Here is an 11,987-nt window from a genome sequence, read left to right as displayed (position 1 = left end):
CTCAGCCCCACGATTTTGTCATCCGACGGTTAGATTGGTGCCACGTGTCATTTAATAATGCAGATTTTCATGTGAATAATGCACACCGACTAATAATGCACCATTATAGTGTAATAATGCTGATTTTCAGTTGAATAATGCACACCGACTAATAATGCACCTTTATAGTGTAATAATGCAGATCATCTGGACCGTTGATGAATGAGATCTAACGGCCCATATTAAGAAGAATAAAGGATCTAAGGGATGAATAGGAGAATAACGTTCCCCTATATATATATATATATATATATATATATATATATATATATATAGTCGTGATCATATGATAACCCCTAAATATCGTAATAACCCTATAACCAAATCTGGACCACACATATTTCTAATCATGCGGTTGAGATTCAAACTTAGATTTACTTCATAAAAAAAACACGGGGGTAAAACTGTCATTTCTCTCATTTAATTTCTGAATTTTGCCAAATATCACGTAAAATGATAAAATGATAAAATGATAGGTTTATTGCATAGAATGATAGTTTTGAGATTCAAACTTAGATTTACTTCATAAAAAAAAGCGCGGGGGTAAAACTGTCAATTCCCTCATTTAATTTCTGAATTTCGCCAAATATCACGTAAAATGATAAAATGATAGGTTTATTGCATAGAATGATAGTTTTGCCGGATAGAATGATACTCTGAGTTGATAAAATGATACTTTTAACTGACTGATAAAATGATAAAATGATAGGTTTATTGCATAGAATGATAGTTTTGCCGGATAGAATGATACCCTGAGTTGATAAAATGATACTTTTGACTGACTGATAAAATGATAAAATGATAGGTTTATTGCATAGAATGATAGTTTTGCCGGATAGAATGATACTCTGAGTTGATAAAATGATACTTTTAGCTTATAAATGTTAGGTTTACTGCATAAAATGATAGTTTTGCCGGATAGAATGATACTTTCAGCCGATAGAATGATAGTTTTGCCGGGTAGAATGATACTTTCAGCCGATAGAATGATAGATATTTTTGGTGTAAAAATGACATTTTTGTTTAATAAAATGATACTTTTACCTGATAAAATGATAATCTAAGCGGATAAAATTACAGAAACCTTATAAAAATGATAGTTTTTCCGGATAGAATGATACTCTGAGTTGATAAAATAATACTTTTAGCTTATAAATGTTAGGTTTACTGCATAAAATGATAGTTTTGCTGGATAGAATGATACTTTCAGCCGATAGAATGATAGTTTTGCCGGGTAGAATGATACTTTCAGCCGATAGAATGATATGTATTTTTTGTGTATAAAATGACATTTTTGTTTAATAAAATGATACTTTTACCTGATAAAATGATAATCTAAGCGGATAAAATGACAGTAACCTTATAAAAATGATAGTTTAGCTGAAGAAATTGCATATAAGCTGATAAAATGATACTTTAACGTGACAAAATGACATAAAACTGATAAAATGGTAGTTTTTCCGGATAGAATGATACTCTGAGTTGATAAAATGATACTTTTGACTGACTGATAAAATGATAAATAGATATATGTTAGGTTTATTGCATAGAATGATAGTTTTCCCGGATAGAATGATACTCTGAGTTGATAAAATGATACTTTTGACTGACTGATAAAATGATAAAATGAGCGAAATTCAGAAATTAAATGAGCGAAATTTGGATACGTAAATTTTATCATGAGCGAAATGACATATTTACCCCTGCGCTTTTTTTTATGAAGTAAATCTAAGTTTGAATATCAACCGCGTGATTTTAAAAATGTGTGATCCAGATTTGGTTATAGGGTTATTACGGAAATTGGGGTTATCATTATAATGCACCCCTATATATATATATATATATATATATATATATATATATAAGTGGAACTTACACTCCACTAACTTATTCAACCTACTTTTTTTACATTTCTTAAAACCCGTGTCCAAACCAAATAGAACTCCTATTGTGGGACGGAGGGAGTTATAGTCTATGGAATTACTTAATAAAATACAAAGTTATACCCAATTCAACATAAATACTAAGTCACATTTGTGAGACTGATCTAACTATTGATCACTAGAATTTGAAACGGTAATTCCTGGGTACAATTTAAAAATAAAAAATGAAAATTATTAGGAAGAGAATTAGGAGAAATAATGGAAAGGCAGAGAAACAGGAACAGAAGGGGTTGGGGCCTATAATAAACGAGATCCAGCATAGAATTTGGCTGCAAATTAAAAAGTAAGGTGCAAAGCCTGACGATTTTACTCAAGCATCCACATGTGATGCTGCTACACAACAGTAACAGTCCTCAATACCACCCACCATTGTCTCCACACTAGTATGTATATATTGTCCCACCACCACCTCATCTCACAACTCTCTCCTTTCTCTCTCTCTAAACGAAGCATTACTAATACTAGGTGCCTTTCTAAGGAAGGGGTAGATCCATGGACTATTACATGGATGAGAAATGGAAGTTATCCAAAGAAGATAGGCCACATTCCTCATCCAAACCATGCAAGTCCTCTCTACAGAAAAGCTTCTCCACCAAGAACCCCTCTGCCCTCTCCAGGACCACCTCCTCTAAATCCTCCCTCCCCAGGAGCTCGTCCCAGAGGTGCTCCGGCTTCACGCGCAAGTGCACCAACATGGCCAAGGAGCAGAAGGCCAAATTCTACATTGTCAAGCGCTGCATCTCCATGCTCGTCAGCTGGAAAAAGAATGGGGATCAGGAATAAAATTGTAATTCTTGTTTTGATCCACGCATCTCTCTATGCACGAGATAGATCTTGGGCTCGTTTCTGGACTCGGACAAGTTTTCCTGCCATCCAAGAAAGAGAGAGAGAAGCCAAAAAAATTCTCAGATCCTCAATGTAACTACTAGAGTGCCATGTTGTGAGATGTAAGACAATTTTTAAAATTCATTGCAGACACAAATCTTATATCTTCTTTTCTTTCTATATTTATGTGCATTAAATTGTTATAATAGATCTGTATACAGTAGAATAAATAGCCCTATCTCTTTATCCTACCTAGTCTTCTGCTAGTACTCTATTTCTTGTCTCAAAGCATCTAGTTTGATGATAGAAAGATTCCTGGCAGCAGTAGAATTCAAGTGCTATATACAATACTGCTAACTCTCACAAAAGCAATGGGAATCTTCACAAGTACCAAAAACGATGTTGTATTATTAATAGAAAAAAACTGTACCTGCTTCTAACACAGGTTTTCTAAAAAGTTACTGTCCAGGTATCAAATTTTTTACCTCGTGTCACTAAACATAAAGGCGAGTTCATCATGTATATGACAACTTCCATCTTCAGTAAATCATATAATATTATATATTGTTATCATTTCGTCTGTTTCTCCCATAATAGTCATGGATGTCTTCTACAGAGAATTCTACCTAACGGAAAATGCAGAAAATCTTTAATAGATAAAACAAATTTACTTACCTCGAAGCTCTGTCAGGTCTCTTCTGATCCTCCACAAATATAGCATCTTTTAGTTTTGAAGTTCTATCTTCAACCATAACTGTGCAAATGGGAACATGAAATTATCAACCTGTTACTCAAGTTAATTTACATAGTATAATATTATCACAATCACCTCTTTAACTGGCTGCAAAAGGTTTACCAATAGCAATAGAGATATTAACCTTTCAACAGTACTGAAAATTTAGCATGTGTTAAAATATCCGGAGAGGCCATCCCTTTGTTGATAAATTACAATCACTCATTTTGTATCTAGTATCAATTTTAGCAGATTGATCACATCATGTATTTACAAAAACAGTATTTTTTTTTCATCTTTCTGTCCCTAATTTGTTGATCAATATTAAACCATGTGCACCCTTGGAACAAGATACAAGCTTCCCAGAAAATGTTGGAATCCAATAAGTGTAAAAGAGTCCCGTCCTCTCCACACTGCACCCACTTTTTTAAAGTACAATGTCATGTCACAACCACCTCTTTTATTCACTACTATAGTTAAAAATTTTAATTCAAATCTCTAACCAAGCTTTCAACAGTCATCAAGTTTATCACATCGCTTCTATAACATAATTTCTTGAGGCCAACTCCAATTGTCTACATGGTGTAAATTTCCTCCAAATTCTGAACACAATCAATATTCAGCCATGAAAAATGATATTTAACTCCACGTTAGCAGGCCTAGTTACTATAGCTTTGATCTCGAAAGCATTCTGTGTTAATTCTGTAACATAATGTTTCATTGATGTATTTTAATAATCATTATTGTTTGTATCACACAAGTGAAATGATATTCCTTTATTTCATAGTGATTTAATCTGTCACATTGCAACAATGAAAACTATAGTCTAGGAAATTATATCAAAATATAGTCTAGGAAATTATATCAAAATATAAAAGCTATACAAAAGACTGACTGAAAAGAACATACATAAAATAGTGAAAGGAATAAATTTGGCTCGTGTGGATAGTGTTTTTCAGCCATGACAAGTGATGTACTGCTTTGAACAGTATTCTTCTATAGCTTTTTGGCATTTTACTGCAGCTTTGCTGCTGTGGTTGGAGTGTTAGTTTATTGCAATTTTGCAGAATTTACACCAAATTGGTGTGGTTAAAGATATGAACTAAGGTTTCACTACAAATGATACGTTTTGTACTATTTCTACAAACTACCGCTTACTTTATAAACTGAAATGCACCTTTATAATTATATAAGTCTCTACTATATAAGTACTTTCCAAACTACTTAGATGAAGGTCATGTAAGCTTACCGAAGAGTATAGTACCAAAGTCTCAGAAGTGATATGATTCCTTCTTCTCCGTTTGATGTTTCAAGTCAAAAGACGGCTTTAGGCTGAATTTCAACATGCCAGCGAGAAGATTTTGAGCTGAGTCTTGTTTCCCATCTCCTTCAAGGACTTGCATTGTCATGTTGTAACTGGCTACATTTGGCACCATGCTCTTTTCACACATTTCTTTGAGAAGCTTCAACGCTTTATAGGAGCGACCTTGTATGCAATATCCATGGATCATCGTATTGTATATTACATCATTAGGTTCGACTTCCATCTCAAGCATTGTCTGCAACAATTTTGATGCTTCCCTCATGTTTCCTTCATGGCACCACCCTTTTATCAAGACGCTGTAAGTGTAAACATCTGCAACCAAACTGGTCCTCTTCATGTAGGCAAGGAGTTCGAGTGCTTTCTCCATGTTGTTAGACTGCGCAAAGAAATCAATCAAGATAGTGTATGTAACCTACGATGGAGAAATCCCCCTCTCTTCCATCTCACCTAGGAAGTTCAAAACCCGAGAAGAGTCCTCACTTCTTGCACATCCTGCAATCAGGACATTGTAGGTGATCACGGTTGGAGATAAACCGGAAGACTTGAGCTCCTTGTGCAAATACAGAGCTTTCTCAAGCATCCCAACGCGGCAGTACCCATCCATTAACAAGTTGTAAGTGATTACACTTGGCCTCAAACCACCGCTCATCATCTCACCAGACAATCTCTTTGCCTCGCCAATATTCCCCTGCTTACACAGCCCCTCAATCAATATATTGTAAGTCACGACATTGCACGTCACCCCTCTGTGGCGCATTTCATCAAACAGTTGGAATGCTTTCCCCATTTCACCTTCGCTGCAATACGCATTCAGCACGGAGTTGTAGGTATGCAAATCAGGCAATGCACCTTCACTCTTCATCCTCTCAAAAAGCTCAAACCCATCTTTCCTCAAACCTCTCTTGAAAACCCCATTTATCAACACCGTGTAAGTGTATTGGTTGGCGACCAATCCGATCGCCTCCATCTCGAAAAACAATCTCTTCGCCTTCTCGACGTCACCCTTCTTACAACACACATGGATCAACGTAGTGTACACAAAAACATTAGGGCTAAATCCCAAATCACACATTTCCCCCAAAACCTCAAAACCCCTCTCCAAATTATCACTCTCGCAGCAGCCTTTCACCAAAATCCCAAAGGTATAAACATCCAATCCAACTCTCCCCTTATATTTCTCGAAAACCAACCAAGCCTTCTCGAAATGGCACTCTTTCACGAAACATTTCAACACAGAATTGAAAAGAATCGGCGACGGCGCAAACCCTCGGTCGATCAATTCATCAAGCAACGGGAGAACGCGCTCCACCGGCTGCTGCGCTTTGATGTGAGCGCTAATGATTGTCTCATAAACGCGGGGAGAGTTGGAATTGGTGGTCAAATACGGTACAAGGGAAGCGATTGTGAAGAAGGGGGGCGGCATTTTACCGGATAGGAGCCGAACGATGAAGGATTCGGCCTGCGACAGCATGTTGAGAGAGAAAAGGTGATGGATGATTATTGAAATGGATTCGTGAGTGTGGTGAGGTGACGAGCTGAGTAGGGAAAGAGCTTTCTGCGGCGGAGCTTTCACCATTCCGGAAAGGAGCGTCAGAACATGATGTTTGGCTGTTGACATTTCTGCAATCAAATTCAATACTGCTCTGTTGTTCTATTGTTACTACTTCAAATTTCAATACTAATATGCTCTGTGTCATTTTATATTCTATGGTTGTATGTATATGCCATGTAGGTATATATACAATGACATAATAATAATTTATTAGAATAAGATACTTGGATTTAATTTTTTTTTAAGCAGTATAAAATTTATTAGGTACATAATTGTTTTATTTTGTCTATCCACCAATAAATGTTTCATTTGTTTTTTTTACTACTTTTAGTAATGGACCTCACATCTCACTCAAGACACACACACATTGTCCACACTACACACATGCACACACACAATACACACTGCACACACACTCACAATACATACGTTACACACATACACTGATACACACATACTCATACGCACACATTGCATGTAGTGTGTGTCTTGTGCATGTTGCAGTGTGTGTGTGTATAATTAGTTATGTATGTATGTGCGTGTTTGTGTGTATAGTGCGCAACGTGTGTATTATGTGTGTGTGCGCAACGTGTGTATTATTATGTGTAAACACAATTTTTCCATTTCGTTCCAATATTATTTGTAGTAACCAAGCAAAGAAATGAAAAAAAGAAGAATAGCAATCTCACTCCCTTTGTATTCCTTGTGCTTACCAAGCACAAAAAATGAATGAAATTGTCATTTCATTCCAATCTTCATTCAATTCTCATCTCTACTCCATTCCCTCATTATTCCATTCCATCATACCAAGTATAGCCTAATGGAGTGAGCTGAGCCATTTCATTTTCATTCTATTTTACCAGTGTGTTATTCATAATTATTTCCAATTATCAAAATTTCCATGCTCTGCTTAGATTTGTACGTTGTCACACAATCGAGTGTGGCACTGGTGCCTGTAACAAGTGAAGCCATATAAACATTTTTGGAGTAACTATCTTGAGACATTATACGTTGACAATAAAAAAAAAATACAGAGATTTGAATACACAAGAAGAAAACGACTAGTCCCATATCATTACAACTGATATTACTGCGACTCCAAGTAGCACAGCAAAAAACTTGAAGAAGGGAGTATCAAAGTAGCACTTATTCTGAGGTTTGAAGCCCTTGGCTATCAAGTGGTTGATGGCTACATAAACGAATACTCCACAGGCGATACCCATTGAGATGGCGTACGTCCAGTCAGCACCGCGGCCTTGGCTGGTGGCATCAAGGGCGATGCCTATTCCAACCCCCACGGGGCTTGAGATGGCGAAGGCAAAGGAGTATGCCACGGTTGCTTGAAATGGCCTCTTTGGGATCATCCTCAGTAGTGCTATTCCCATTGCAACTGCAGCAAAGATCTTGTGGAGTGAAATCGTCCACAGATTTCTCCATGCGTCTGCTTTCGTATCTGAGCAGCACCACAATTAATTGATTATGTTGAAAGATATATGGACTAGGATTTATGGTGGTTCGTAACAAATATAATATATGCATGTACATTCGGATATTTCCTAGTTTTCTTTCTCTGATTATAAATTGTTCCTACACCGAATTGATAATGCACGTGGATATCAAAAGCAATGGGTAGAAAACACGTAAATTGTGTAATACTATTAATTATGAATCTACGATTAGATACTAACATGATGTAATATAGCAAATCGGTAATAGTAATAGTAATAGTAATGATTAGTAAGCATGCTAATTTAATTGTGCTACCGGATCTACTCTACTAAACAGAGAAACTAATAGTAACAAGAATATAAGAAGATTACCTGCAACACCAACAGCAATGCCCTCAAAAATAGAGTGAAAACACAATGCAAGTATAAGAAGAATAGTATCACCAACAGAACTAGTCTTGACGAAAACCGGGTGAAGGTGAAGCTCCCCTTCCTCCTTGTCGCCGCCTCCTTCTTCGACGTCGACTCTGCTGGCGACGAGGTGCGAGATGGCGCAGTCAGCCAGCATAGTCACAAGATAGCCAGCCGAGGCCAGCATGAACGAAAAGGGATACTCCTTCGTCGTGAGCTCCGCAAAAGTGGAGGTGGAGTCGCTCAAGAAATGCATCAGGGCAGTTCCCAAGAACACGCCGCCGGCGAATTGAGTCCCGAGCAGAAGAAAGCTCTCGTTCCATCGGTAGAAATACGGCGACACGCCGCCGGCGAAGGTGCTCACGAACATGATTATGAGGCACCATACCTTCACCAGGATCAGCCCTTTTTCGTGCAGATTCCCCTTCTCCGATTCCTCCTGCTCGCCGTGGCCTCTGGTCCCGGAGAATTGGAGGAGGAGAAAGAGTAGCGTGATCAACAATGTTGACTTCAAACTGGCCATTCTATTTAGTTGGAATTGCCGCTGTCGGATATGTTCAATTAATTTATAGTGTTTCTGTATTTTTTGAGCAGTACATGTGTTGACTTTTATGAGGTTGTACTACACTAAATGTAAAAAATCATGGATTAAATATGCCCGGTCAATGGATTTTGACCAAATAATAAATGTGACGAGACATTTAATTTTGTGAAATTAAATGACATAGCGTCGATCTACATTTTACGTAGGTAAATGTAGTATATTCACTTTCTCAAATCCGATTTCCGGTGAGTGAGAAATAGTGGATTAAAGTTGGGCATAATTAGCTTTTAATTAAAGCTTGGAGATGGAGCTTAGGGAATAATTAACTAGTGTTAATTATCCCACATTGGAGGATTAACACATCTTTAATGTGTATAAATTAAGTGACTTTATGTTACTTAATAATTATAGTGGACCAAGATGGGTGAAAGAGCCCACACGCGCGCACACGCGCGCGCCGCCGCCGCCCGCCCGCCCGAGCCCGAGCCCGTGCCCGTGCCCGTGCTCGTGCTCGCGGGCGCGGGCCGCGGGCCTCGGGCCTCGGGCCCGGGCCCGATCTCGATCCCGATCTCGATCTTGATCTTGATCTTGGACTTGGACTTGGACTTGGACTTGGATCTTGGTCTTTGGGTGGTCTTTGGGCTTGGTGCTTGGCCCAAACTATTCTTTTTGGACCACCGCCGAGTCAGCAATCCAAGTGGCTTGACACGTCGTCAAGCGAGGCACAGTCACGGTTGCCACGTGAGAAATCCACACGCTCCACACACGGATGGCACACTCCTGCCACACGTCTGTAACCGACGTCGGTTACGAATTGCCATGATGACAGCCATCATGGCTGTTGACCCCCTGCAGTGGACTGAGCCTATAAATAGGCCAGCCATTCCATGCATCACTACACAATTCAAAAAGCATTCTGCATCATAAGCTCTCTCCCTCTCCCTACATAGTTTTTTCTGTCGAACCTCTGCCCTCTCCTCCATCCAGTTCGCCGGAGCTCTGTTGATTGCGGTGCTGCATCAATAGAGACGTAGCCGTTTTACCTTTGGGGACGACACGCCAAACCGAAGAGCACTACCGGGGCGTATCTCGTCTTGCGGGAAGAGGCCTCCTCGACTCGGCTAATCACACTGGTTTAGTAGTTTCGATTATACGTTGTATTTTTAAGTTCAGTTCTTCCTTTCCTTTCTTTTGGGTTGTATTACGCCCGGTAGTTATCTTTGTAATCCCAGAAACCAACAATCGCAAGACGAGATAACTTGCCTTTGAAGGAATTTGGACTTCTAAACTGAACTAAAACTTTCGAAATATTAAACACCTTTGCTGGAGATGTCTACCGACTCCAACACCGCCGCTGCCACCACCGCCGCCGCCATTCCCTCCACCATGGCGACCACTGGACCGGTCAACACTTCATCGATTCCCTCGATGATGCCAACTCCTGGCTTCCCAGCCGCTTCATCCACCGTCCCTTGGGTTTGGGACAACCCCTTCGGGGCGTCCACTGGTTCCACCTTTGGTGGTTCGGTTGGTTCCACTTTTAGTGGTTCCTTCGGATCCTTTAATGGATCGAGTGTTGGTGCCTTCGGGCTCAATACTAGTGTTGGATCTTTCGGGATCAACACGAATGCTGGGGCCTTCGGGTCTCATGCGGGTGCTAGTCCCTTCGGGGCTGGTACGACCATGGCGGGCTCTATGCCCAACATGAATGGTGGGGGCTCTATGCCCAACCAAGTTGTTGGCTCCTTCGGGGGCAACGGAATTGGTTCCTTCCAAGGACCAACTGCGGCACCTTTGGCACCAAGAATGATGCCACCTGCCGAGAAGCCACCAAAGTTTGGAGGATCTGACTTCAAGCGGTGGTACCAGAAGATGTTGTTCTACTTGACAACATTGGGCGTCGCCAACTTCCTCACGGAGAACGAGCCGCCCGCACCAAGCGACCAAGAGACTAGGCTCGAAGTCATGGCAGATTATGAAGCTTGGAGGAAAGGAGATTACCTTTGTAAAAATTTCATTCTAAGTGCTTTAGATGATAGTTTGTACAATGTATACTCCAATGTAACCACATCTAAACAAATGTGGGAAAACCTAGAAAAGAAGTATAGCATAGATAATGCTGCAGGGACGGAACAAGTTGTAGCATCCAAGTTTATGGACTACAAAATGGTCGACTCTCGACCCGTCATGGAGCAAGTCCAAGAGCTCCAAATGATCATCCACTCATTAGTGGCTGAAGGGATGACCTTGCCCGATAAGTTCCTAAGGTGCACGATCATTGACAAGCTCCCTCCAAGTTGGAAGGACTTCAAGAGTTATCTCAAGCACAAGCGAAAGCAGATGACCCTTGAAGACTTGATCGTGAAGTTGCGCATTGAGGCCGACGTGCGCAAAAGTGATCAAAAGGCTAAGGGCTTCACCCCAAATGAAGCCAAAGCCAACCTGTTGGAGCGGGGCGGTCCCTCCAACAAACGCCCTCGCCCAAACCGTCCAAACGACAAAGGGAAGGGAAAGCAGCCTTCAAAGAAGTTTGAAGGCGACTGCTACAAATGTGGCAAACCGGGCCACTTTGCCAAAGACTGCCGCAGCAAGAAGAAGAAGCCGGCAGCCCACGTCGTTGAGAAGGAGTTCAAGGACTGGGATGAGAACGACCTCATTGCAGTGGTCACTGAAGAGGTTAACCTTGTTGATAACAAGGGAGGCTGGTACATCGACACCGGCGCTACTGCTCATGTTTGCTCCGACAGGAGCAAGTTTGCCTCCTACACTGCTGTTGAAGGGAGGAAGATCAACATGGGGAATCAAGCATCGTCAGAAGTCCTCGGCGTTGGCAACGTGATTCTCATGATGACGTCTGGCCTAACTATCACTTTGAAGGATGTGCTGCATGTCCCGGACATCCGCAAGAACCTAGTGTCAGGATCAATACTAGTTAATAAAGGGTTTAAACTTGTATTTGAGTCCGATAGGTTTGTCTTGTATAAGTTTGGAAAATCCATCGGAAAAGGTTATGTAACCGATGGGCTTTTCAAGCTTAGTGTAGCAACTCGAAGTGTTGCGAAGCCATTGGCCAATAAGAATAAAGCATCTACTTCCTCTTATTTGATTGAGTCTTCAAATTTGTGGCATTGTAGATTGGGACATGTAAATTCAAAAGCCATTAAAAGA

General features: G+C 40.2%; 2 protein-coding genes across 2 annotated transcripts; both read right to left on the bottom strand.

Moving 5' to 3' along the window:
- Positions 1-2,124: 2,124 nt before the first annotated feature.
- LOC121745766 (pentatricopeptide repeat-containing protein At4g11690-like) lies at positions 2,125-6,510 on the bottom strand. Its single transcript, XM_042139724.1, has 4 exons — positions 5,312-6,510; positions 4,790-5,240; positions 3,483-3,561; positions 2,125-2,848 (listed from the first exon to the last, which is right to left on the bottom strand). Exons 1-2 carry the CDS (start codon positions 6,480-6,482, stop codon positions 5,236-5,238), a joined length of 1,176 nt encoding a protein of 391 aa, XP_041995658.1. The 5' UTR covers positions 6,483-6,510; the 3' UTR covers positions 2,125-2,848; positions 3,483-3,561; positions 4,790-5,235.
- An 878-nt stretch (positions 6,511-7,388) lies between these two features.
- Positions 7,389-8,798, bottom strand: LOC121804942 (zinc transporter 2-like). Its single transcript, XM_042204670.1, has 2 exons — positions 8,237-8,798; positions 7,389-7,869 (listed from the first exon to the last, which is right to left on the bottom strand). The coding sequence occupies exons 1-2, from the start codon at positions 8,796-8,798 to the stop codon at positions 7,478-7,480; spliced, it is 954 nt and encodes a 317-aa protein (XP_042060604.1). The 3' UTR covers positions 7,389-7,477.
- Positions 8,799-11,987: the final 3,189 nt, after the last annotated feature.

The sequence above is a fragment of the Salvia splendens genome, chromosome 1 (genome assembly GCF_004379255.2).
Source record: "Salvia splendens isolate huo1 chromosome 1, SspV2, whole genome shotgun sequence".
Classification (NCBI taxonomy): Eukaryota; Viridiplantae; Streptophyta; class Magnoliopsida; order Lamiales; family Lamiaceae; genus Salvia; species Salvia splendens.
This window is presented reverse-complemented; position numbering and strand designations above follow the sequence as displayed.